The following is a 22,384-nucleotide window of genomic DNA, read 5'->3' as shown; positions in this document are numbered from 1 at the left end:
AATACCTATCGGACACTTAGGAGCCTTTTGGCAAAAGGTCCATGCATTATGTGTCACAATACTGGGCGAATTGTTGAATCTTAATTTTCTTCCTTGTATGGATTTGTTTTCTCAAGGATGTAAAGCCATGCTTGCCTCTTTACTATATTACTGTATTGAAATTGTAGATATGCATAATGCATTGAACAGACCACAAAAAGAACAAAAAGTAGACACTTTTACTATACAAGGGTGCTGGTAAGAAGAAATATATTTTTGACAGTGTAGTCTTTTATACTTTCAAGTATTAAATAGAAGCTGAACAAAGAAACCCTTTATTTCACTAAATGATTTCCTGGTAGTTGTGAACAAAGCAAAACAGGAGACCAAACAGCCTTTTTCCTCCTTTTTCTGTTAAATTGTAAAGATTGGAAAATGTCTAAAGAAAGAAGTGCCTTATTTTATTCATGGTCATTTTGTCTGGCGTCTCATAATTAATCATCTTGCTGAATGCAAAGTCTCAAATGCATGCAAACTTAGCTGCCCAGTACTTATATGAAAGGATCCACTTGTGAATAAAAATGAGCTGGCAGTTGTGTGTCTGATAAGTGCCACATCACTGAATCCACAGCTCACAATAACTGTGACTGTGACAGTTACTTGTACACTCCCTGAGCTTTATATTTTCACGTCTTAAAGAGGCAATTTGCCTTTTATTGGCATCCATCAGATAACTCAAGAAAGAAAGGAGATAAAGAATAAACAGTCAAATTTGCTGCACAGGTGCACAGTTGTAGCCAAAGTTTATGTTTAGTCATTTCCTGATCACTGCTCCAGTCACTGCTGCAACTCCTGAGATTTCAAAAGCTCATGAGAAGTTGCAGTGACTCAATGGTGTACATTTGGTCAGAAGCTCGTTCTCTGTGACTTAAGTCATCAATATTGGTGACTGTTTGTTGACAACCTTCATACCACGCATTGCAAATCAATAGGGACAACTTGGCTAAAGTAATATTAAACAAAAAAAACAGTAACACAGCTCTCAATAAAGTTAGGTGACATTGTCAAGTGCATACTTCTCCAAAGATAATCAATCCCCTAATCCAGCAGAATATGATTACTTGTTGACGTAACGTAAAGATTATTCTATTAGCATTGACCTTACTGTGACCCAAACTGACCAGTAGACTCATAAGCAGAGGAATTCTCTGCCACAGTATATGTCCTATAATTAAATTGATGGCTCATTTATGTCCACTGAGAGATCCTCTTTAACTAAAGGAACATCCTGCCTTTTTATCAGTTGAAGAGAGAAACATGTAAGGGTTGCTATAAACATTTGCATGGTCAAATCACTCATTCTTGACTTCATATATTTGGGAGGGGTGGGATAGAATGGGGAGAAGGGGGGAACATAATGATTTACTATGCAACAAGAATTAAACTGTCCAGCCAGCTTTAAATGTTGTGCCACCTCTCGTCTTCCTGATACCTTGCTTCTTCAAACTTACCCAGTTTTCATTCTTGTGCCATTTTTAACATTTTTGTTTGAGCTGAACTTGCGACACTCAAGTGACAATCGTGATAGTCACATGGAAGTTGAGGAATCAAAAATTAGAGTGAAATTTTATTTTCCCTGTGAACTCTGGATAAGTGGGCTTGTGATGCCAATGGGCAAGGAAAGGTTAAATGTCAAAAACATAACTAATGCATTTCTACAAATCATTGAATGTAGTTTCCAAAGAAGTCTGACAATTTCAAATATCTGTGTGTACCCTTAACTTCAGTATTACCATAATTTGGGGATTTTATCTTCATATATATTCAAAAGTAGTTTAAAAAGAAACAGTGTGCTTCCCTTTCCTGGCAGTGTTATGTAATTCTACGGAGTGATGGGAGTGTCGCTTGTAGTCATATAGTTAACAGGTATGAGCCAGTTATCTGCAGAGCAAGAAATAGATTCATGTTGTGTCTGTACCATAACTAACAATTGCCTAAAGACTTGTAAGATAATGTATTTACAGCCATTGTTACAATTTATAATGTATTTTTCTAAACATTGTTTTTGTATGTTATATATAGCATTCAAGATTTTTTTTTCCTGATAAATTGAAAACAAATTATAAAAATCCCACCATTTTGATAACTGATAAATACCAATGGTTTTTGTAGTAGTTTATTATTGAAAGTATTCCCCTTCTCTGGCTTTATGTTAGCAACTTGATGGCTTAATTAGACAATTAGATTCTTTCTTTTTTTAAAAAAAAAGAATGCTTGCCTTTGCTTTTACTGATTCTTTGCGATTTCTATTAACCCTGCATTATTTTAATAAATGTTATAATATCAAACTACTAACTCTGGACTAAGTTTGTTTAACTGCTTTTGCGTCATTTTCTAAAACAAGAATAAGAACAATGATTAAAAACATTACATAGTTTTTCAGACTAACCCCAAGGTGAATGACTATATAGTAGTAACATGGTATAATTTCCTTAATCCTTGACCTGTTGTTCAGCACCCTCTGTGTAATGACATTGAAATCACTGAATTTTGGGAAGGAAGTCCCCCATCATTTCAATGGGGACAAATATCTTTTTCAGTCTTCTTGCATGCTTTCCTACTTCATTATTTTCACAGCAATTTCTTTTCTAACAATTCTTGGTACCCAAACCCTTCAAGTAAAAGTGAAAGGGCTACGAGAGTAGCAGTTTCTTAACAATAATCACTGCATGTAAAAGTGGTTTAGGCTACACAGTTTTACAATTGCCTCACACATGATTCTTTAAGTCCCTGCAATGTCATCTCCAGTGATGATTATGACATCATTTCCATTCATGATGTGACTTAATTTTTATTGAGTTTTGGATCTCTTCCTCCCTTAAACATTTTGCTTTATGAGTTCATTGTTAGGAAAAAATGTCATGAGGTGGAATGGGTTGAGAAATTTGATTGTAGTGTTTCAGAACTTTCATAGCCTGAGGTAATTAAGCATTAAAGGAATATACAGTACAGTAAGAGTAAAGGAGGAAGAGTGGCTAGTTATGAGCAGTTAATTTGATTCTTCTCATTTAATTAAAAAATATTGGAATTGGTGTATTATTTTCATATGTACTGAGGTACAGTGAAAAGTTTGATTTGCATACTGATCAAATTATTTCACAGTACATTGAGATAGTACAAGGTAAAATAATAACAGAATGCAGAATAATGTGCAACAGCTGCAGAGAAAGTCTAAGGCAGCTAGATAATAAGATGCAAGAATATAATGAAGTAGATTGCGGAGGTTAAGAATCTTGTTTTATTAAACTCCAGAATCATTGAATAGTCTGATAATAGGGTACAAGCTGTTCTTGAGCCTGGTGGTTTGTGCTTTCAGGCTTTTATATCTTCTGCCCAATGAGTGGGGGTTGAGATGGGGGAGAAGAATGAATGTCCAAAATAGGTGGGGTCTTTGACTTTCCTGGCTGCTTTACCAAGGCAGTGAGAATTAGATATATAGGGTCCATAGAGGGGAGGCTAATTTCCGTAATGTGCTGAGCTATTTTCACAACTTTCTGCAGTTTTTTGCAGTCAATAATGATAAACTAGTGTAAAGAATCATTACCTGGTGTGTAGTAAAAAATGTTACTGCAAAATCTAATAGTAATCAGTCCTATGTTTCCATGTGTGGTCACTGTACCTGTTCAGTGTTTTTCCCCTGCTCTTTCCACTTAATCCTGCAAATTATTTTTTGTCCTATTGATCTAATTCCCTTTCTCTCGTTGGCTCTATACCTGCCGCCATTCTGGACGCCCTATACTCTACATTTAAAATCAAAAAGATTTTCCTTACTAACAGCAGTAGCTTTTTCCCTGAGCCTTGAATGATCCTGCAGCATAAACATATTGTCTGTATTTCCCCTGCCTGAACCAGACTTCATCTTATTGACTTCTATAAATTCTCTGAAACTCAAGGAGGAAAACCAAATTCTTCAGTCGAACCATGCAAATGAAATCCCTCATTCCTGGAACCATTGTAATGAATCTTGTTCATACTTCCTGTGAACTTTCATCCCCTCGTAAACACTAGCAATCAATTAAATATAATACTCCAGTGGTCAGCCCAGCTGGTGTTTTATTACGGTTCCACGTAACCCTACTTTTGTGACCTCTTGTGAACTCAAAATCTGTAAGCTTTACTAACTATAAGAGGGGGAAGGCAACATGATAGCAGTTAGAATAACGCTGTTAGAAGCAGAATCAGGTTTAATACAACTGACATACTGTAAATCGTGAAATTTGTTTTGCGTCACTGGTACAGTGCAATACATAAATGCTATAAATTACAATAAGAAATATATACAGAATATATAAAATTAAGTGAGTCAAAAAGAGAGCAATACAGTGAGGTAGTGTTTGTGGGTTGGTTCATGGTCCTTTCAAAAATCTGATGGCAGAGGGGAAGAAGCTGTTCCTTAAATGTTGAGTGTGTGTCTTCAAGTTCCTCTGTCACCTCTCTGGTGGTAGCAATGAGAAGAGGGCATGTCCTGGGTGATGGGGGTCCTCAAAGTTGGATGCTGTCTTTTTGAGGCATCACTTTTTGAAGATATCCTCGATGCTGATGAAACTAATGCTGGGGTGCCGGCTAAGTTTACAATCCTCTGCAGCTTTTAACAATCTTGTGCAGTGGCCCCTCTATACTGGACAGTGATGCAACCTGTTTGAATGCTCTCCACAGCATATCTAGAGAAATGTACTAGAATTTTTGTAACATACCAAATCTCCTCAAACTCCTAATGTTATATAGCTGCTGACATACCTTATTTGTAATTGTATCAGTATGTTACACCCAGGAGAGATCTTCAAAGACGTTGACACCCAGAAACTTGAAACTGCATACCTTTTCCACTGCATACCTTTTCCACTGCTGACCCCCCGATGAGGACTGGTGCATGTTCCCTTGACTAGTACAGTACCAGAGACCCAGGTTCAATTCCCCTCCTGCTGCCGTTTATAAGGAATCTGTGCATCCTCCCCATGACCGCATTCGTTTCCTCTGATTCCTCTGGTTTCTTCCCATAATCCAAAGATGGATTTATTCATAGGTGAATTATTCACATGGTTATAATTGAAGGACACAGCCTCATTGAGCCAGAATGGCTTGTTACGGTACTGTATTTCTAAATAAATAAAGTAAAACTGTTATTTCAACCACATTGTGTCACTTTCAAGTGTTTTAAGTACAAAAATGCCATGACCCTGTGCTTATGGAGCTGTGTCATATAGTCTACTTTGCTTCTCCTTATTCTCCCTATCAAAATGTATCCCCGTGTGCTTATCTCTATTAAATTAAAACAAACTAGATTTTTAGTGTTGTCAATTCTGTGCCATTAACACAGAAGTAAATCAAAACATGTTAGTTGTTTAGTACTTCAATCTAACACAGTAACTGTAAAGCTCTTGAAGTCGAGTTCAAAGGTGCGAAACGGACACACAGCCATGTATTTGATTCTGAGAGTACGAATGTCAAGAGTATGGGCCATAAATCCTCCAGTACTCTGCTGCATTGTGCAGTTGTGCCGTTAGAACATGGAGCCCCCATGCTCAGAATTGGACCATGGACCAACCTGCCCCATATGCTGCTAGACCATGGTGCCACTTCCTGGTGTCAGTGAAAAGAGAAGGAGGGAAGGGAATAGAACCCCAAGAAAATGGAATTTGTGGAAATGTAATGCCATTTATCTCTTGCTCTGCATTCCTACCTCCATTTATAAGCTTGCATCTATAAGTGCCATCTACAGTTTGCAGTTGATACCACCATAGTGAGCTGCATCTCAAATAGCGCTGAGTTAGTATACAGAAGGGAGAAAGAGAACCTACTGACATGATACGATAACCTTTCCCTCAATGTTAACAAAGCAAAAGACCTGGTGCATTATGGAAGCCAGCCTCCCCTTCGTGGAATCTGTTTACTCTTTTTGCTGCCTCAGTAATGCATCCAGCATAATGAATTACCATTCTGCACATTCTTTCTTCTCCCCTCTCCCATTGGGCAGAAGGTACAAAAGCCTGAAAGCATGTACTACCATGATCAAGGACAGCTTCCAACAGCAATATTGTTGTAAGAATATTGAATGTTTTTCTACTATGATAAGAAGGACTCAACCTCACAATCTACCTCATTTAACCTTGCACTGTCCTTTCTCTGTAACACTTCATTCTACACTCTGTCATTTTTACTTGTATTACCTCAATACACCATTGTAATGAATTGATCTGTATGGATGGTATGCAAGACAAGTTATTCACTGTACCTTGGTACATGTGAGAATAATATACCAACTTGATATCTATTTTTTTTTCATTTACCCATTCTTAATTTATCTCCCCTCTCTCATTCTTCATTTCCCTCTCCCTAAGCTATTGCCTATTTCCTTTCTCAACATATTTTCCACCTCTCTCCCCAAATCCGTCCCCACTTCTGTCCTGTTTTCTCTTTCTCTCTCTTGCCCACTCTGCAGTTCTTCCCCATCTCATTTCCTTGCCTATTCTCTGTCTCTTCCTCTATCTCCTGCTTTGAAGTACACTGTTCCTTTCCTTAATCCTATCCAGAGAAAAACATGATTTCTATGGAAGGTTAGCAGCAAGTATAACCAAGCTACTTGACAGAAATCTTATGCATTCATCAATAAAGCACATTATAGGAAAAGGACAAGAATCTTGAATCAGACCATGTAGAAATTTGTGTGTACAAATGGGATTGGAAGGACTTGATAGATCAGGGCAACCCCATAGAGAGATTTGAATTTGATGAGACTTAAATCATGTCATTAGAGGTTATGAAGGTAAATCATTTTTATTGCAGCATTTAAATTTATTTGTTTTTCCATGCAATTAAAATTGCAATTACATGTTACTTAATTTTAATTGTACAATTAAATTTTATTTATTGCTTGGTGGCCCAATTTTTTCCCCTAAAATTGGTGCTGTATTTATTATTCCTTCATTCTTTCAGATCAGCTTGGACTTTACACTAACGTGGAATGGCCCTCAGCTGTTGTCATCGCCCACTTTAGTCCTCACTTTGTGGCTCAGACTGAGGGTAGCCAACTAGGAAAAGTGACGCCAGAGTTTCTCAGTAACTCTTCTAGCAAGATTGAGAATTGACATCTGAAAAGTAGCTGTGCACGTGCAGTTGAATTATTCCTGTGGTATAACATTGTTGTGTTTCATTTGAATCTTGCCACTCTGAAAGTTTGATCCATTGGGATTTCACGTTGCAGCAATGATGTGTTTTCTGCAATAGATGCTCATCTAATTATGCCATTCCTCATCCAATATTATTTTAGGGTCATATTATTCCTAAGCTACTTTGATTACAGTTACAGTTACCATTTGCTGGGTCACTCACATTACATGTGCTACCTTTCATTGTCTAACACAGAGCTCTCTGGAGACATAATGTGTATTTGACAACTGCTGTTCATCTCCAACTTCTATTGAGCCCTCCACCATTTCAGCTCTTGGGAAGTCCTTGCAGTGGTTCTGTCACTGCTGGTATCCCTAGCTGCAGCTTTTGAGTGTGAGGCAACAAAAGAAAGGCTGAAGATACTAAGGGGGATGGTGGGAATGGCTGCTGTAGGTCAACCTAAAGTCTTATCCCACAGTCTTATCTCCATCACTTTGAGAAACAACATGGTCAAGTCAGTCCTATATGACTATCTTTGGCCAGCATTCCAGCCATGCAGCCAAGCAGAGATCCATGTCATTCTTAGTACATGCAATACATAAAACTAATCTTTAATCTCACCCTGAACTTTCCTTCTAAATATTTACATGTGCACTTGAAAGGCCAAAGCATATAGGTCTATCAGCCAGGTGCTAGGAATTTGGATGAGTAGAGATAGGTACTTGGTGTTGGTACAAACACAGTGGGCTGCAGAGCCTGGTTCAGTGCTGTGTGATCTCCTTGACTTTTTCTCAACAGTGAGCCTGCTTTTGGTTGCTGTGTGAATTGTGTGCACTGGAGCTCTGGGTTCTGAAGGCCCAGTTCCTGAAGTGACAGACTGCATTCAAACGGGGCTCGGGCTCCCATCTAGAACACAGAACACATTACTCAGTCTTCAAGATATTTCTCTCATGGTCAATAGCAGGTATCCAGGAAGATTCATGTTTAGGAAATCCACATATAATGTTGGTACCAGACCGCTCTAAGGAGTACTGTCCCTTCCTGTGGCTACAGACAGCTAACCATGCACCAGCCACTCGAGAGACAGTCAGAATCAGGTTTATTATCACTGACATCCTCTGGGTCCCCCCCCCACCTTGTCTTTCTTCCCGGACCTCCTGTCCCATGATCCTCTCGTATCCCTTTTGCCTATCACCTGTCCAGCTCTTGGCTCCATCCCTCCCCCTCCTGCCTTCTCCTATCATTTTGGATCTCCCCCTCCCCCTCCAACTTTCAAATCCCTTACTCACTCTTCCTTCAGTTAGTCCTGACGAAGGGTCTGGGCCTGAAACGTCGACTGCACCTCTTCCTAGAGATGCTGCCTGGCCTGCTGCTTTCACCAGCAACTTTGATGTGTATCACTGACATTGTTGCTTTGCAGCAACGGTATAGTGCAAGATCTGATTACGCTATAAATTGTAATCAGAAATATATACTTTAAAAAATTAAATAAGAGTAGTGCAAAAAGGGAGCAGAGTAATTGTGACGGTTCATTGTCCATTCAGAAATCTGATGGTGGGGGGTAGGGAAGAAGCTGTTCCTGAAACTTTGAGTGTGTGTCTTCAGGTTCTTGTACCTCCTCCCCCGATGATAGTAATGATAAAGGAGCATAATAAAGGTGATGTGGGTCCTTAATGATGGATGTCACTTTCTTGAAGCATTGCTTTTTGAAGATGTTCTTGATTGTGGGGAGGCTAGTACCCACAGTGGAGCTAGCTGAGTTTACAGCCCTCTGCAACTTTTTCCAATTCTGTGCGTTGGCCCCTCCAGATTAGACTCTGAGGCAACCAGTTATGAGGCTTCCACAGTACCTCTGTAGAAATTGCACCAATATGTTTGGCCCAGGGTAGATCCACTGAAAGCCACGTTACTATTAGGTCCATGCTGGAAAATGAAGTTAAGCAGAATTTGGAAGAGTGAGAGATAAATACATTGAAACATACAGATCCTTGTATGCATTGATAGGGTAGATGTGGAGCAAATGTTTCCCTGGCAGGGATATCCAGAATTAAGGGTCGCAGAATCAAAATAAGGGGTCAGGATTGAGAGGGGAGGAATTGTTCAGAGGGTAGCAAATCCTTGGAATTTTCTATCCTGATGGGTTATGGAGCATCAGTCACTGAATAAGTTAAAAAAAAAAGCTTTAATGAGATTAGCTTTATTTGTCACTGGCCCGTCACTGAAATGGTCCACAACCTAAAGACTCACTTTTAAGGACTCTTCATCTCATGTTCTTGATATTTATGGCTTATTTATTCACTATTATTATTTATTTATTTTCTATTTACACATTTTGTTGTGGTTTGCACACTGGTTGAATGCTCAAATTTGTGCAGTCGTTCATTGATTCTATTCTGGTAATTATTCTATTATGGATTTATTGAGAATGCCTGCGGAAAATGAATCTCAGGGTTGTATATGGTGACATATATGTACTTTGTATGTTGCAACATACAGTGAAGCATGTTGTCTGTATCAAATCAGATAAGGGAGGATTGTGTTAGGGGTAGCCCACACCTGGCGCCAACTTATTAACCCTAACCTATACATCATTGGAATGTGGGAGGAAACCAGAGCACTTGGAGGAAATCCACAAGTCATGGGGAGAATGTATAAATCCCTTACAGACAGTGACAGGAATCTTACAGCTGGTGTTGTACAGTGCTGTGCTAACCTCTAGGGTACCATGCTGCCCTGACACAGTCAAGGCAAAGACTGATGGATCTGACTTTGTGAAGGGATTCAGAGTGTAGGAAGATTGAGATCAGGAAAATAGGGCTGAGGCTAATGATCAACTATGATTTTAATGAATAATTGGACAGATATGAGAAGTTGAAATGGCTGATTCTTCTCTTGTTCTTGTTCTTCACCTCTGTGCAGTGTACTGAAGAGAGCTTGTCAGAGAAGAAAGGCGATGAATTTGAGAAGGAAACTCACATGAAGCATTGTGTCACTGCACAGGAATAATTGGAAGGGATCCCTTATCAATTTTTCAGAACAACAATGTCACATCCAGCTGTGTGGAGTCAATTGACCACACACACAACTGCAGCCATTCTCTCTCAGTTGGCATCAGCCCATGATGGCGCCAGTTCCCTTCAACCATTTAATCAGACTATAGTTGTTGAAATGGCCAAGAACATTACACACAATGCACATGACCTGGAGGGAGCTTGCAGTCCTTGTCTTGACTTTGTTTTGCCACTGATGCAAATACACTCATTTGCCACTTTATTAGGTACACCTATACACCTGCTCGTTAATGCAAGTATCTAATCAGCCAATCACATGGCAGCAACTTAATGCATAAAAATATGCAGACATAGTCATTGTCAGTAGTTGTTCAGACCAAACATCAGAATGGGTAAGAAATGTGATCTGTCTGGCTTTGACCATGGAATGATAGTTGGTGCCAGACAGGGTGGCAACAGTACCTCAGAAACTGCTGATTTCATGCATGTCTCTAGAGTTTACAGAGAATGGTGCAATAAAAGAATACAGCAAGCAGCAGATTGGCAGGCAAAAATGCCTTGTTCATGAGAGAGGTCAGAGCTGAATAGCCAGACTGGCTCAAGCCAACAGGAAGTTGACAGTAACCCAAATAACCATGTGTTAGAACAGTGGCGTGCAGAAGAGCATCTCTGAACACACATGTTGAAACTTGAAGTGGATGGGCTACAGCAGCAGAAGATTCATGAAGAAAGACTCAGTGGCCACTTTATTAGGTACAGGAGGTACCTAGTGAAGTGGCCACTGAGTATATAACTTCTCAAATGTAGTAGCATGTGGATCAGGTGCACTGTCGGAAAGGTTCAATTCTGCAAGTGTTTTATCTGCAAAGGAATCTTTAAGAGATTTATCAAAAGAGCAAGTCATCATTGATCTTATAGAGTTGATGTTTTGGCCCGAAACATCGACTGTACTCTTTTCTACAGATAAACAAGAGAAAATTTGCTGATGCAAGAAATCCAAGCAACACTCACAAAATGCTGGAGGAACTCAGCAGGCCAGGCAGCATCTATGGAAAAAAGTGCAGTTGACGCTTTGGACTGAGTCCCTTCGGCAGGAGAAAAAAGGATGAGTAGATTTAACAGGTGGGGGGAGTGGAGAGAGAAACACAGGGTGAAACTGGGAGGGGGGAGGTGAAGGAAAGATCTGGTGAAAGAGATACAGGGCTGGAGAAGTGGGAATCTGATAGGAGAGGACAGAAGGCCATGGAAGAAAGAAAAGGGGGAGAAGCATCAGAGGGTGGCGATGGGCTGGCAAGGAGATAAGATGGAAGAGGGAAAAGGAGATGGGGAATGGTGAAGGGGGGAAAGCATTATCGGATGTTCAAGAAAACCTGATGGCATGAACATCGATTTCTCTTTTACTCTTAATATAGCCATAGAACCTTTTGGGATTTCCCATAACCTTACCTGCCAGATCCAGCTCATACCCTTTCTTTGCCTTCCTGATTTCCCTCAAGAATACTCTTAATCTTACTGTAGTCATCAACTCAGTCCTGACCTCCTGAATCCAATGTTTGCTTGCTTCCTTTTTTTGACCAGAACCTCAATATCTCCCATCAGCCAGGATTCCCTAAACTTGCCCAGTTTGCCCTGCAGCCTAACAGGAACATGCAGCTCCTGAACACTCACATTTGTGAAAGCCTCCCAATTGCCCTTTGTTCCTTCCCTTTCAAACAAGCTCACCCTATAGTCAATTGCTCGATCCCTCAAAATTAACCCTGCTCCATTTTAGGACCCTAACCAGTGGACCAGGCCTACCTTTTCCCATCACTATCATAAAACTAGTTGAATTACAGTTATGAGAGCCAAAGTGCTCCCTGGTGGCCACTTACTTGCTCTGCCTTGTTCCTTAAGAGGAGGCCTATCATTGCACCCTCCCAATACAGCCCTCTATATATTGATTCTGGAAATTTTCCTGGAAATATTTCACAAATTCCTCCACATACAGGCCCTTAGTACTCTGGGTGTTATTGGATCTTATTGAATGAGCAAAGACAACAGACTGTTACATCCGCAGCATCTGTTTCTTCTGTCGGTGAGCACTGTTCAGCTTGGCTTTGCTGAAGTCTGCTACGATAAAGTGCCTTCCCACTTGTGGCTGGCAGGGGTGGATGCCCATGATTGGCTCTTACTGTGAAGGTCTGGCTTCCAATTGCCTTCTGCCATGCTTAGCTGCTGGGATGGCTAGCTGTGGGGCAAAGGTGGGGGAATTGGTTGGGGGGGTAGCTGGATGCTGACAAACTGATGGAGTCATGTTGCAGAGTCTCAGCCCAAACCCTTGACTGCTTACTCCTCCCCATAGATGCTGCTTGATTTGTTGAGTTCCTCCAGAATTTTGCGTGTGCTGCCCAAGATTTCCAGCATCTGCAGAATCTCTTGTGTTTCTGAAAGTAGAGGATTGGGAGAGACCCATATCACACAGGAGATCCCACTGCCTTCACGCTGGGTAAACCAAATAGGCATATCTTCTCACGTATTCACGCACCTTACAAGCACCTTACCAGTAGAAAAGCAATCTGCCCTTGAGTGATGCCTTTGTCTTTCTGGAGACAACGATCTGCTCCTGGGTGGCATAATCTCTGTCTTGTGGCTCCTGCCTCAGAGATAACAGATGGGGTTCAGCCTGAGACTCCACAGAGAGGTCACCATGGAAACAGCCTCATACACCGAGGAACATGAGTGTTGGTGGATCCCACTGTGGAACTGGTGTATCTCCTCAAAGATGGAAATCATGCTTTTGTGGTTCTCCCATCCAGAACTATGGGTGAACTTCAGTGTGTACACTTGGTCAGGCAGTTTGGACAGCACTATCTCAATGCCCATCTTCAGCTTTCTCAGACGCAGACTGCCTGGGTAATACCTGTGTATCTCCTCCCTCCTACTGGCAGGCTCTTCTAGCTGTCCTGAGAGGTGGCTACCTGGTGCCAGGAGCCTGTCATTGAGCATGGAGCCACATTCTTTCCCTGTCTTCTGTCCATAGGGTGCCACCTTCGAACCATGTAGACAGTGAAAGTGTGTTCTCATTCAGTACCTCCTCCCTCATCCTCCAAATCATCACATCTCCATCCACCATTCTCCAAACCTTCACCTCTCCCTCCTCTATGATGCAAACCTCCATACCTCCCTGCTTCAAACTCCCCTATCTCTCTCCTCCATTCCCCAAACTCCCATATTCTGTACTCCTTCCTGCAAACCCCCACAACTCCACACCTCTCTCCTTCAAGCTTCCCTATCTCTCTCCTCCATCCCCCAAACTCCCATACACTGTCCTCCATGCTGAAAACCTCCACAACTCCTCCCTCATTGTCTAAACCTCTATAACTACCCTCCTCCATCCCGCAAAATTTTATATCCCCCTCCTCCAACCCCCCACACCTTCCTACTCCGCACTCCAAACCTCCAACCATCAAGCCTCCACATCTCCCTCCTCTGTCCTCTGTTACGTACCCCATAACTGGGTTGCCAAACCAGCAGAAATGGAACATGTGTTGGAGTCTGTGATTACTAGGAACGAATAAAATTTTATTAAAGAAGAAATACAGTGCACTAATCGCAAAGATATAAATGTAACAGGTTAGCAATGATAGTATACACATATACACAGAAATAGGGTAATAGGAATCAACCAAGCTCTATTGCAGTCTAGGGGTAAAGTGATCAGTCTTAAGTGAAGCAGAGTTCAGTTCAGTCTAGTGCAGTTCGAAGTAATCACTGTTGTTGTACCATTGGAGAGAGAGTGAGAGAGAGAGAGAGAGTGTGAGAGATGCAGTTGGTTTCAGGCAAACCTTTTCGATGCCTTCTGATCCAGCTGTGGTCACCAACTGTGACCCCTCCATTCCGGATGCGATCGTTCTTCCGTGGTGAACCCGGCACCCAGGCAAGGACGGACACACACCAGGTTCCCACCAATCGTACCTTTACACCCTGTGAGCCTCTGACCGATTCTCGTGAACCAGTCCTCCAAGCTCCCACCACCTTGTGGGGCACACTACTCTTTCCAGGGTCTTGAGGCCTGTGTGCCGTGCCTTAGTTAACCTGCTATTTTTATCCTCCTGCTGGGGTATCACCTGTCCATCAAACTTCAAACAGTTCAGGTTCAAAGCAAACGGCCTGTCACAAACGCCAACATCGGAATTGTGTTTCTTTCTCATTAATCTCTCTCTTCTCTCTTATTAGCATTTTGAATGTTTCTCCATTGTCTTCCGTTATCTCTCTCATTAGCATCATCCGTCCTACAGCTCTGCTTGGCATCACACATGACACCTCCAAAACTTTACTACTCCATCCTCCAAACTTTCACATCATCTTCCGTGCTCCAAAACTCCAAGTCGTCCTCCTCCAATCTCCAAACCTCCACATCTCCCTCCTCCATCTTCCAAACCCCTGCATCTCTCTCTTTTCTCCTCAATTCTTAAAATATCTGCACATCGTCCTTCCTCCTCTATCTTCCAAGCCTCCACACTTCACTCCTCTATCTTACAAAGTGCCACACCTCTTCCTCCTTCATCCCATTCTCTCCCATCCACCTTCTGACTTTGTGGTGGGACTGGGACTTGTGCTTCCCTTTGGAAACCAGCTGTGGACATTGGGCAGAGCCATGTTCACCATTTCTATTTGGAAAACTGGTGTGATTTCATACATAGAGAACAGTCAGTTCAATCAGGGGAAGAGAAGGCAGCTGCTTACTACAGGCCCTGCCCCTCCTCTGGGTTATATAGTATGGTAAAAGGCCCTTCAGCCCAACTAAATCCTGTGGGCCTAGTCTGCACCAAAGTCTATTAGGATGAGGACCCTCTCTTCATACCAGTGCCCACACCTGCCTCTCAAGTCACTTCATTCCTCTCAACTTTGGCCTGAAATGCAAAAGGGAGACATTATTCACCAGGCGTGGATGGTATCGGTGATGATGTTCTTGCTTGACTTGTTCTTTAAGTGTGTGTCTACCTGTGAGAGCAGACAGGGCTTTAATTCAACAACTTGGCCAAACGTTGGCAGCTAAATCTATGTAGCACTCCCTTAGTGCTGCACTGAAATACCCATGCAAATTCGGTATTTATTTCTGCAGTGGATCGTGTCATATGTGCTGTGTGTGACTACACGGACAGTATTTTGCACCTTGACTCCAGCGGAACGATGTTTCATTTCGCTATATACATGTGTGTGGTTGAAGGACAATAAACTTGAACCCACAAGCCTACGATGACTGACCCAGACGAAAAGTTTCAAAGATTCAAAGTAAATTTATTATCAAAGTATGTATAAATTATACAACCTTGAGATTTGTCTGCTTACAGGCAGCCACAAAGCAAGAAACCCAAAGAACCCAATTTAACAAAGAAAGACAAAGACCAACACCCAACACTCAATGCGCAAAGAGTAAAAACAAATCATGCAAACAATAAAAGCAAGCAACAACATTCAGAATGAAACTGAGTCCATAAATCTGAAGCCCAGAGCTGCTGGAGCAGACCCTAGCCTCTGTCTCAGTTCATCACACAGTGGTGCAAATCGCTGCGAAGCTCACAGGAACCAAGCCCAGAGCAGGGCACAGTCTCAATGCCGAGGAGATCGAAGTAAACATCGCTACACAGAACTGGACCCAACCCTCACCACCAGTCCCGGCACTCTGCCTTTTCAGTCTATCTGGCCCAGCGTTTTAAACACCAGGTCATCCCCCACACTCGAACCCAGGCCACACAGCAGTGATATGCCCTGGGCCAGAATGCTCTGCGTGCTGAGATGCATCCAACCTCACTCCCGGTTTAGGTGGACAGGCTCCGAGACAACTCTGCTTCAACTTTTCTACACTCCATTCACTCTAACTCTGTCTCCGACTCCGACACCAACTTCATCTCAACCATGCACCGAAAGTGTTATATCTCGATGCACGGAGTACAAGGACTAAGGTGGATGAGCTTTTTGCACTATTACAGATTATTAGCTATGATGTTGTGGCCGTCACTGAATCGTGGCTGAAGGATGGTTGTAGTTGGGAGCTAAATGTTCAAGGTTACACGTTATATTGGAGGGATAAGAAGGTAGACAGAGGGGGTGGTGTAGACTGGTAAAGAATGGCATCAAATCAGTAGAAAGATGTGACATTGGAAAGATGTTGAACCCTGTGGGTTGAGTTAAGAAACTGCAAGGATAAAAGGACTCTGATGGCAGTTGTAACCCTTAGGTCTGGCCAGCGGCGTTAGTTCTGAGGAAGACAGTCACTTGCCTGGCCAAACTTGTGAAATCTCATTTGTGTGGATGCTGCGTGATGTGTTACCCTGTTTCAAATCAGCACCATGAAATAACAAACAGTACACCATATGCAATTAAACAATTGAGCTTTATAATTCTTAATTTGTCTATAGGGCCAGTAAAGAAAATAAAAAGACAAAAGAGCCAATTTTAATGTAACAGTCTAACGTGCATGTTGGAGTTCACAGTTTTACCCTCCATTAGTTCTCCATCGATTTCCTCCGGGTGTTGTCGACTCCCAACCCCATTCCAAGTCCACTCCATCCTGCCATCTACGACCTCTCCATTCTGGCATCTTCTCTCTCCATTTTCCGCCAAACAAAAGACTTCAAACAACTCACTCTCAGGCACACAAGAAAAAAAGACTCCCTTCATTTGACGGCACACATTCCAAAGCCCCCGTTATCTCAAGTCATAACCCAAACACTGCTGCTACAGAACCACCATTACCTTAGCAGTGAAACTTTTCCCAGGGCGTTACACTTTCCCCCCACCTAATTTAGTCATGTCCGCATGACTTTGAGATAATTTGCCAACCCTTCCTGCAAAGCACAAAGTCCAACCCAGGTGTAAAAGGCAATGACAAAGCTCCCCAAAGCAGTGGGGGCCACACTCTGTTCCCCCAGTGTTAAATAGTGTTAAATATCTGGTGGTCTCCTGATTCTTTGAGACCTCCTTACCTCCTCACCTAATTCTGATACTACCGTGGATACTTCTGGTCTACCTGGTGAGGCCTCCCCCGGTCTATCACTCATGCCCTACTGCAACTTGGACCCCTCTCTATCCTTGGCCAAGCCCCGTTTCATCCCTTGCAGGGTCCCGTTGAACCCCCGGCTGACAACAGATAGCCCCCCCATCCCCAATTTCACCTAACTCAGTGGGAGAAGGGTTGGGAATCTATTCTTCAATCAGTGAATCCGTGGGGAGTTAGCAAAAGGCAGCAAATACCACACCCCCATTTCCTCATCCTCTGAATCAGTATCCCACTCAGGAGTGGGGGCCGGCCTAATCTCTCCTGCTGTTGATCCTGCAGTCACCCTGCGTCGCCACAGAGTCCTCATGCTAGGTGTAGGCTCCAGATCGGGGTCACGGTCAACCTGCACCTCTTGTCCTGGGGGCAGCAGCTGGTTCCGATGGAGAATCTTGACAGGCACATTCCCCTCCTCTGGTTTCACCCTGAAAGCTGGTAGATTTGGCATTTGACTCTCCACCACAAAGGGCGTAGCCGCCCAGTGGTCAGCCAACTTAAGCTTTCCAGATAGCCCCAAGTTCCCTATGAGGACACTGTCTCCTGGCATGAGTTGGGAGAACCTCACCTTTTGATCATACCTCCTCTTATTTCCTTGGTTCTGCTGGGCAGGTGTGACCTCAGCTAATTCTTAAGCATTTTTCAGCTCCCTTCTCATATCAGACACGTACTTCAGATGAGTCTTCGGTGGTAGGTCTTCCTCGCCAGTCCTAAATCAAAGGTCGATGGGCAACCTTGCCTTGTGTCCGAACATCAGGTAGTATGGCGAGTACCCGGTAGCTTCATTTTGGGTACAGTTGTAACTGTGGACCAGATGTCCAATATATTGACTCCACCTGCTCTTCTTGCTGATCTCCAAGGTTCTGAGCATGTCTAGCAAGGTCTGATTAAACTTCTCGAGCTGGGGATCACCCTGCGGGTGATAGGGCATATCCTCGACTTCTCGACTCCAAGCATGCCCAGTAACTCATGGATGAGTCTGCTCTCAAAATCCCGTCCCTGATCACTGTGTAACTGCCTGGGAGGGCCATAATAAATGAAATACTTCTCCCATAACACTATGGCCACCATGGACGCCCTCTGGTCCTCGGTAAGGCCTGCGCATATCTAGAGTAGTGATCCGTGATGACTATGACATTCGCCATGTTGCTGGCATCTGGCTCTATTCACAGGAAATCCATACACACCAAGTTCAGGGGACCCGCACTCTGCAAGTTGGACAAGGGAGCTGCCCAATTGAATGCACGACTTGTAGTATTCTTTGACCTCTGGTTTCATTCGGGGCCAGTAGAACCAATCTCTGAGCAATCCATAGGTCTTGTCAACCTGCAAATGTCCAGAATCATCATGAAGTGACTTTGACACAATCCTCTGATACTTCTCAGGCAGAACCAGCTGGGAACACCGATGCCAGTCCTGAGGTGACGTGACCCCGTTTAGGATCTGGTTCCTCAACTCCAATTTGGGCCATTCTCTCAGTAATAGAGGCACCGCAGTGTGTTTCGTCTTCTCTGCTTTTTGACCGCTGGCCAAATGATACTGATGCCCGGGTCATCTCACTGAGCAGTTGCCAGTTCCCCAGAACTCAATTCCAGTAACTGGTTTGTCTTCAGAGCGGTCAGGTTACAGTAAACTTGTGGAATGGTGTCATCAAAAACTCCCAATTGATCTACCACTCGATCCTGCCCTTGCTTTCCATCTGCCTTCACTGCGATGGCAAGCTGACACATGGCGTTCACCCCCGGGGCAGGGGTGCTCTCCCACTCTTTGTCCCTGTCCAGCCCTTAGTGCACACGTCGGGACAAAACATCAGCATCAGTGTTCCTACTTCCCAGCCAGTACTTCAGGCTGAAATCATAGGCAGACAACGCCTCCAACCATCGATAGCCTGTGGCATCCAGTTTCACCGAGGTCAGTATACAAGTTAGGGGGTTGTTGTCCATCCTCACCTCAAACTTGACACCATTGAGGTAGTCACTCAGCTTATCCACCACAGCTCATTTCAATGTCAGAAACTCCAGCTTGTGCGTGGGATAGTTTTTCTCAGAGGGCGACAGACTCCAGCTGACAAACCAACAGGTCTCAACTCGGTGCCCTGATTCTGATACAGGATGCCCCCTAAGCCCTCTCGGCTGGCATCAGTATGCATACATATGGCAACTGGGGCTCTGTAAAAGCCAGCACAGGCGCCTGTGTCAGCAGCTCCTTCAGCGACTGAAAAGCATCTTCACAATTCACATCCCACCTCAGTCCAAAAGGCTCCAAAGGGCTAAGATACTGTTTATCCTCCTCTCCTTTTGTCCTCCCTTTCTTCCCCAAGGGAGGGTAACCGCACAGAAGCTGATTCAAGCGGTGACTCACTTTGGCGCAGTCCTTCACGAACCTCCGATAGTAACCACAGAACCCAAAGAATGAATGCAAAGCACTCACAGTCTGGGGCCTTGGCCAGGTGGTCACTGCTTCTGTCTTAGCCGGATCCATAGCTACTCCTTTTCGTGAGACTACGTGCCCAACATAGCTGACAGACATCTTGCAGAACTGGCACTTGTCCAGGGAAAGTTTTAACCCTTCAGCTTTCAGGCAACCCAGCACCTTCAGTAGCCTCGTTTCATGTTCCTCCAAAGTGGATCCAAACTCTATGAGGTCATCCAGATACACCAATACCTCAAGCAAGTTCATATCCCCCACTGTCCTCTCCATGACCTGCTGGAAGGTTGCAGGGGCTCCCGAGATGCCCTGGGGCATCCTTTCAAACTGGAAAAATCCCAGGGGACATATAAATGCCATCTTCTCTTTGTCAGCCTCACTCATGGGGATCTGGTAATATCCACTCCTCAAGTCCAGCACACTGAACCACTTCACCTCACTCAGACATGCCATCACGTCTTCAATCCTCGGGACCGTGTACTGGTCAGGGACGGTGCACCTGTTCAGAGTCCTATAGTCCACACACATCCGTACCTTCACATTCTTCTTTTGGGCCACTACCACTGGGGATGCATAGGGGCTTCGGGACTCGGTGATGATTCTAGCTTCCTTCAACTTCAACAAATGCTGCCGTATGTCTTCCACGTCTGCAGGGGCCAGTCGCTGCAACCTCTCTCTAAACAGGGTGTCCTCGGTCACCCGGATACTGTGACGAGTGCTCTTGGAACAACTCACATCAAACTCGCCAATGGAAAAGACATCTTCCAGCTTCAACATCTTCTCTACCAACCTCCTCTTCCAACCTGCAGGAACCGGGGAGTCCCTGAAGTTGAATGACTCAGCGGTCAACATTTCCCCCTTTTCCAATAGTTTCTCCCTGGCTTGTCTCACAGGGGCACTTGACATTACCGTCACCGGGAACAGATGCACCAGGGGCATCCCCCGCTTGAAGGTGGCCTCCCTCTTCATAGTGTTCCTGACAATCACTGCAAACCTGCTGGCCTGTACAACCGAGGGCTTCTGCAGTTCGGGCCTCACCAGGAAATCCCGACTCCCCCTCGTGGTCTTCCGGAGCATCCACTAAGAGGGCCTCACCCTCAGGCACTCCGGGAATTTGGGGTTTCCCATTACTCTCGCTACTTCCCCGGGCGGTAACACGATTAGCTTGTACTGGGTGAACCACACAGTTCCTCGTTTAAATTCGGTATCCGGCCCAATGCAGCCACGCACTTCCTCAAAAGCAGCTCGAAACACCGGGTGCATGGACAATGTTCCCAGAAAGCTCTCTCCAGCTTTCTCCTTGCAGGCCCCCATGAGCCTCCTCACAAGAGGAGTGTTGGTCCCCACATGAATTGAAATGCTGCCTGTCTCAATGGGATCCAGATAAACCAGCACTAATGCGTCCAGGATCTCAGCCACTCCCACATCGGCGTCCGAGAACTCCAGCTTCAATGACAAATAAACATCATAAGGATAGTCACCCGCATTAAGACCCCAGTTCCCTAGATCTCCAGTGCACTAAATGGCGTCAACGGTAAATGCATCAAATACTGGTTGTAAAATGAATGGTACAGCACAGTGACCAGTGACCCTGTGTCAAGTATGGCTCTAGCATAAATACCCTCTATCCGTAGCAATACACTGGAGCTTGGCCCCACTAGGCCTTCAGGAATAAGGTTCTTTGCTTTAGGATGTTCCTTGATATATTACTGGGAATGTGTCTCTCCCCCCTGCCCCCCAGATACACCAGGCCATCCCCTCAATGGGTCTTTCTTAAGTTTTCCCAACAACTCTATCTGCTTAGATATCAGGGGGCTCACTTTCTGAGGGGATTCCTGTCATTCACACTCCCGTCTGAAGTGTCCCTCTTCACCATAGTTATAACAGACAGTACTGGCCGCTCCCCTTCTTGCGTGACCCCGGCTGCTAGCAGCCCTCTGCATGGTCCATCCCCTTAAAGGATCCATGTCCTTATCAGCTCCATCATATGGGGGGGGGGGGTCACACCTCTTGATAACGACTGGGACATCTCAGTTCTCAACTCTGCCACAGTCTCCTCTACCACTCCCCGGGTTGGGCTATCTGTGGTCACATCAACGAAGGGGACCACTACCGAGGACTGTACTCTGCTGATGGAGGCCTCCCACGCCTCGGACGCATTCTCTTCTCGTACTTCTCTGATCGGTTCAACAAACGGGGGCGGGGGCGGGGTGTTCATCTTATGAGACAGTCGGAGACCCCAAGCGAGCACAGCCTGGGACTGGGCACCCTTTACCCTGGTCCATCCTTAACTGATCCACCTCAGCCGCCTGAATGGCCCCTCTGTGCCACAAGCAATTTAGCTGCCTCTCTAGCCGAAAGACGCAGGCAGAAAGCTTCTCCCCCTTCTCTTGACGCATGTTTTGAAATCCCACCATGAGTTCCATTGGGCTTCCTTTCATGCCAAATGCATTTTCCAGTGCTCCCATGTAATCGGCAGCTGACATCTGAGAGGTCATCTAACAACTGAGAGATCCGCTCCGCCCAAGTCTCATACTCCTCTTCCCCTTTAGGGGTAGGTGTTTTTCCAGAGAATAGGCAGAGCCTACCACAGCTGGAACTTTGGACCTGGGCATTTTTCCATTTATTTGCCAGAGAGGTAAGGGCGGATACTATCTCAGAATTCTCACTCTTCCCTGGGGGACGGGGGCTAATTAGACAGTCCAAATCTGACCACTCCTTCCCCTCACTCCTCAGAAACAAGAGAGCCCTGCCTTTGAAGCCT

The 22,384-nt window shown here is 44.2% G+C and overlaps 1 protein-coding gene across 3 annotated transcripts in view; it reads left to right on the top strand.

Moving 5' to 3' along the window:
- LOC140201512 (KH domain-containing RNA-binding protein QKI) overlaps positions 1–7,139 on the top strand; it is a 552,710-nt gene extending 545,571 nt beyond the window's left edge. For all 3 annotated transcript variants that reach the window (XM_072265742.1, XM_072265744.1, XM_072265741.1), the window contains one exon: positions 6,973–7,139. In XM_072265742.1, coding sequence (XP_072121843.1) covers positions 6,973–7,124 — 152 coding nt within the window. In that variant the 3' untranslated portion in view covers positions 7,125–7,139. The remainder of the gene's footprint in view (positions 1–6,972) is intronic.
- Positions 7,140–22,384: the final 15,245 nt, after the last annotated feature.

This window comes from Mobula birostris, chromosome 8 (assembly GCF_030028105.1).
Source record: "Mobula birostris isolate sMobBir1 chromosome 8, sMobBir1.hap1, whole genome shotgun sequence".
Taxonomy (NCBI): Eukaryota; Metazoa; Chordata; class Chondrichthyes; order Myliobatiformes; family Myliobatidae; genus Mobula; species Mobula birostris.
The sequence above is the reverse complement of the archived record's forward strand: the minus strand, read 5'-3'. Positions and strand labels throughout refer to the sequence as shown.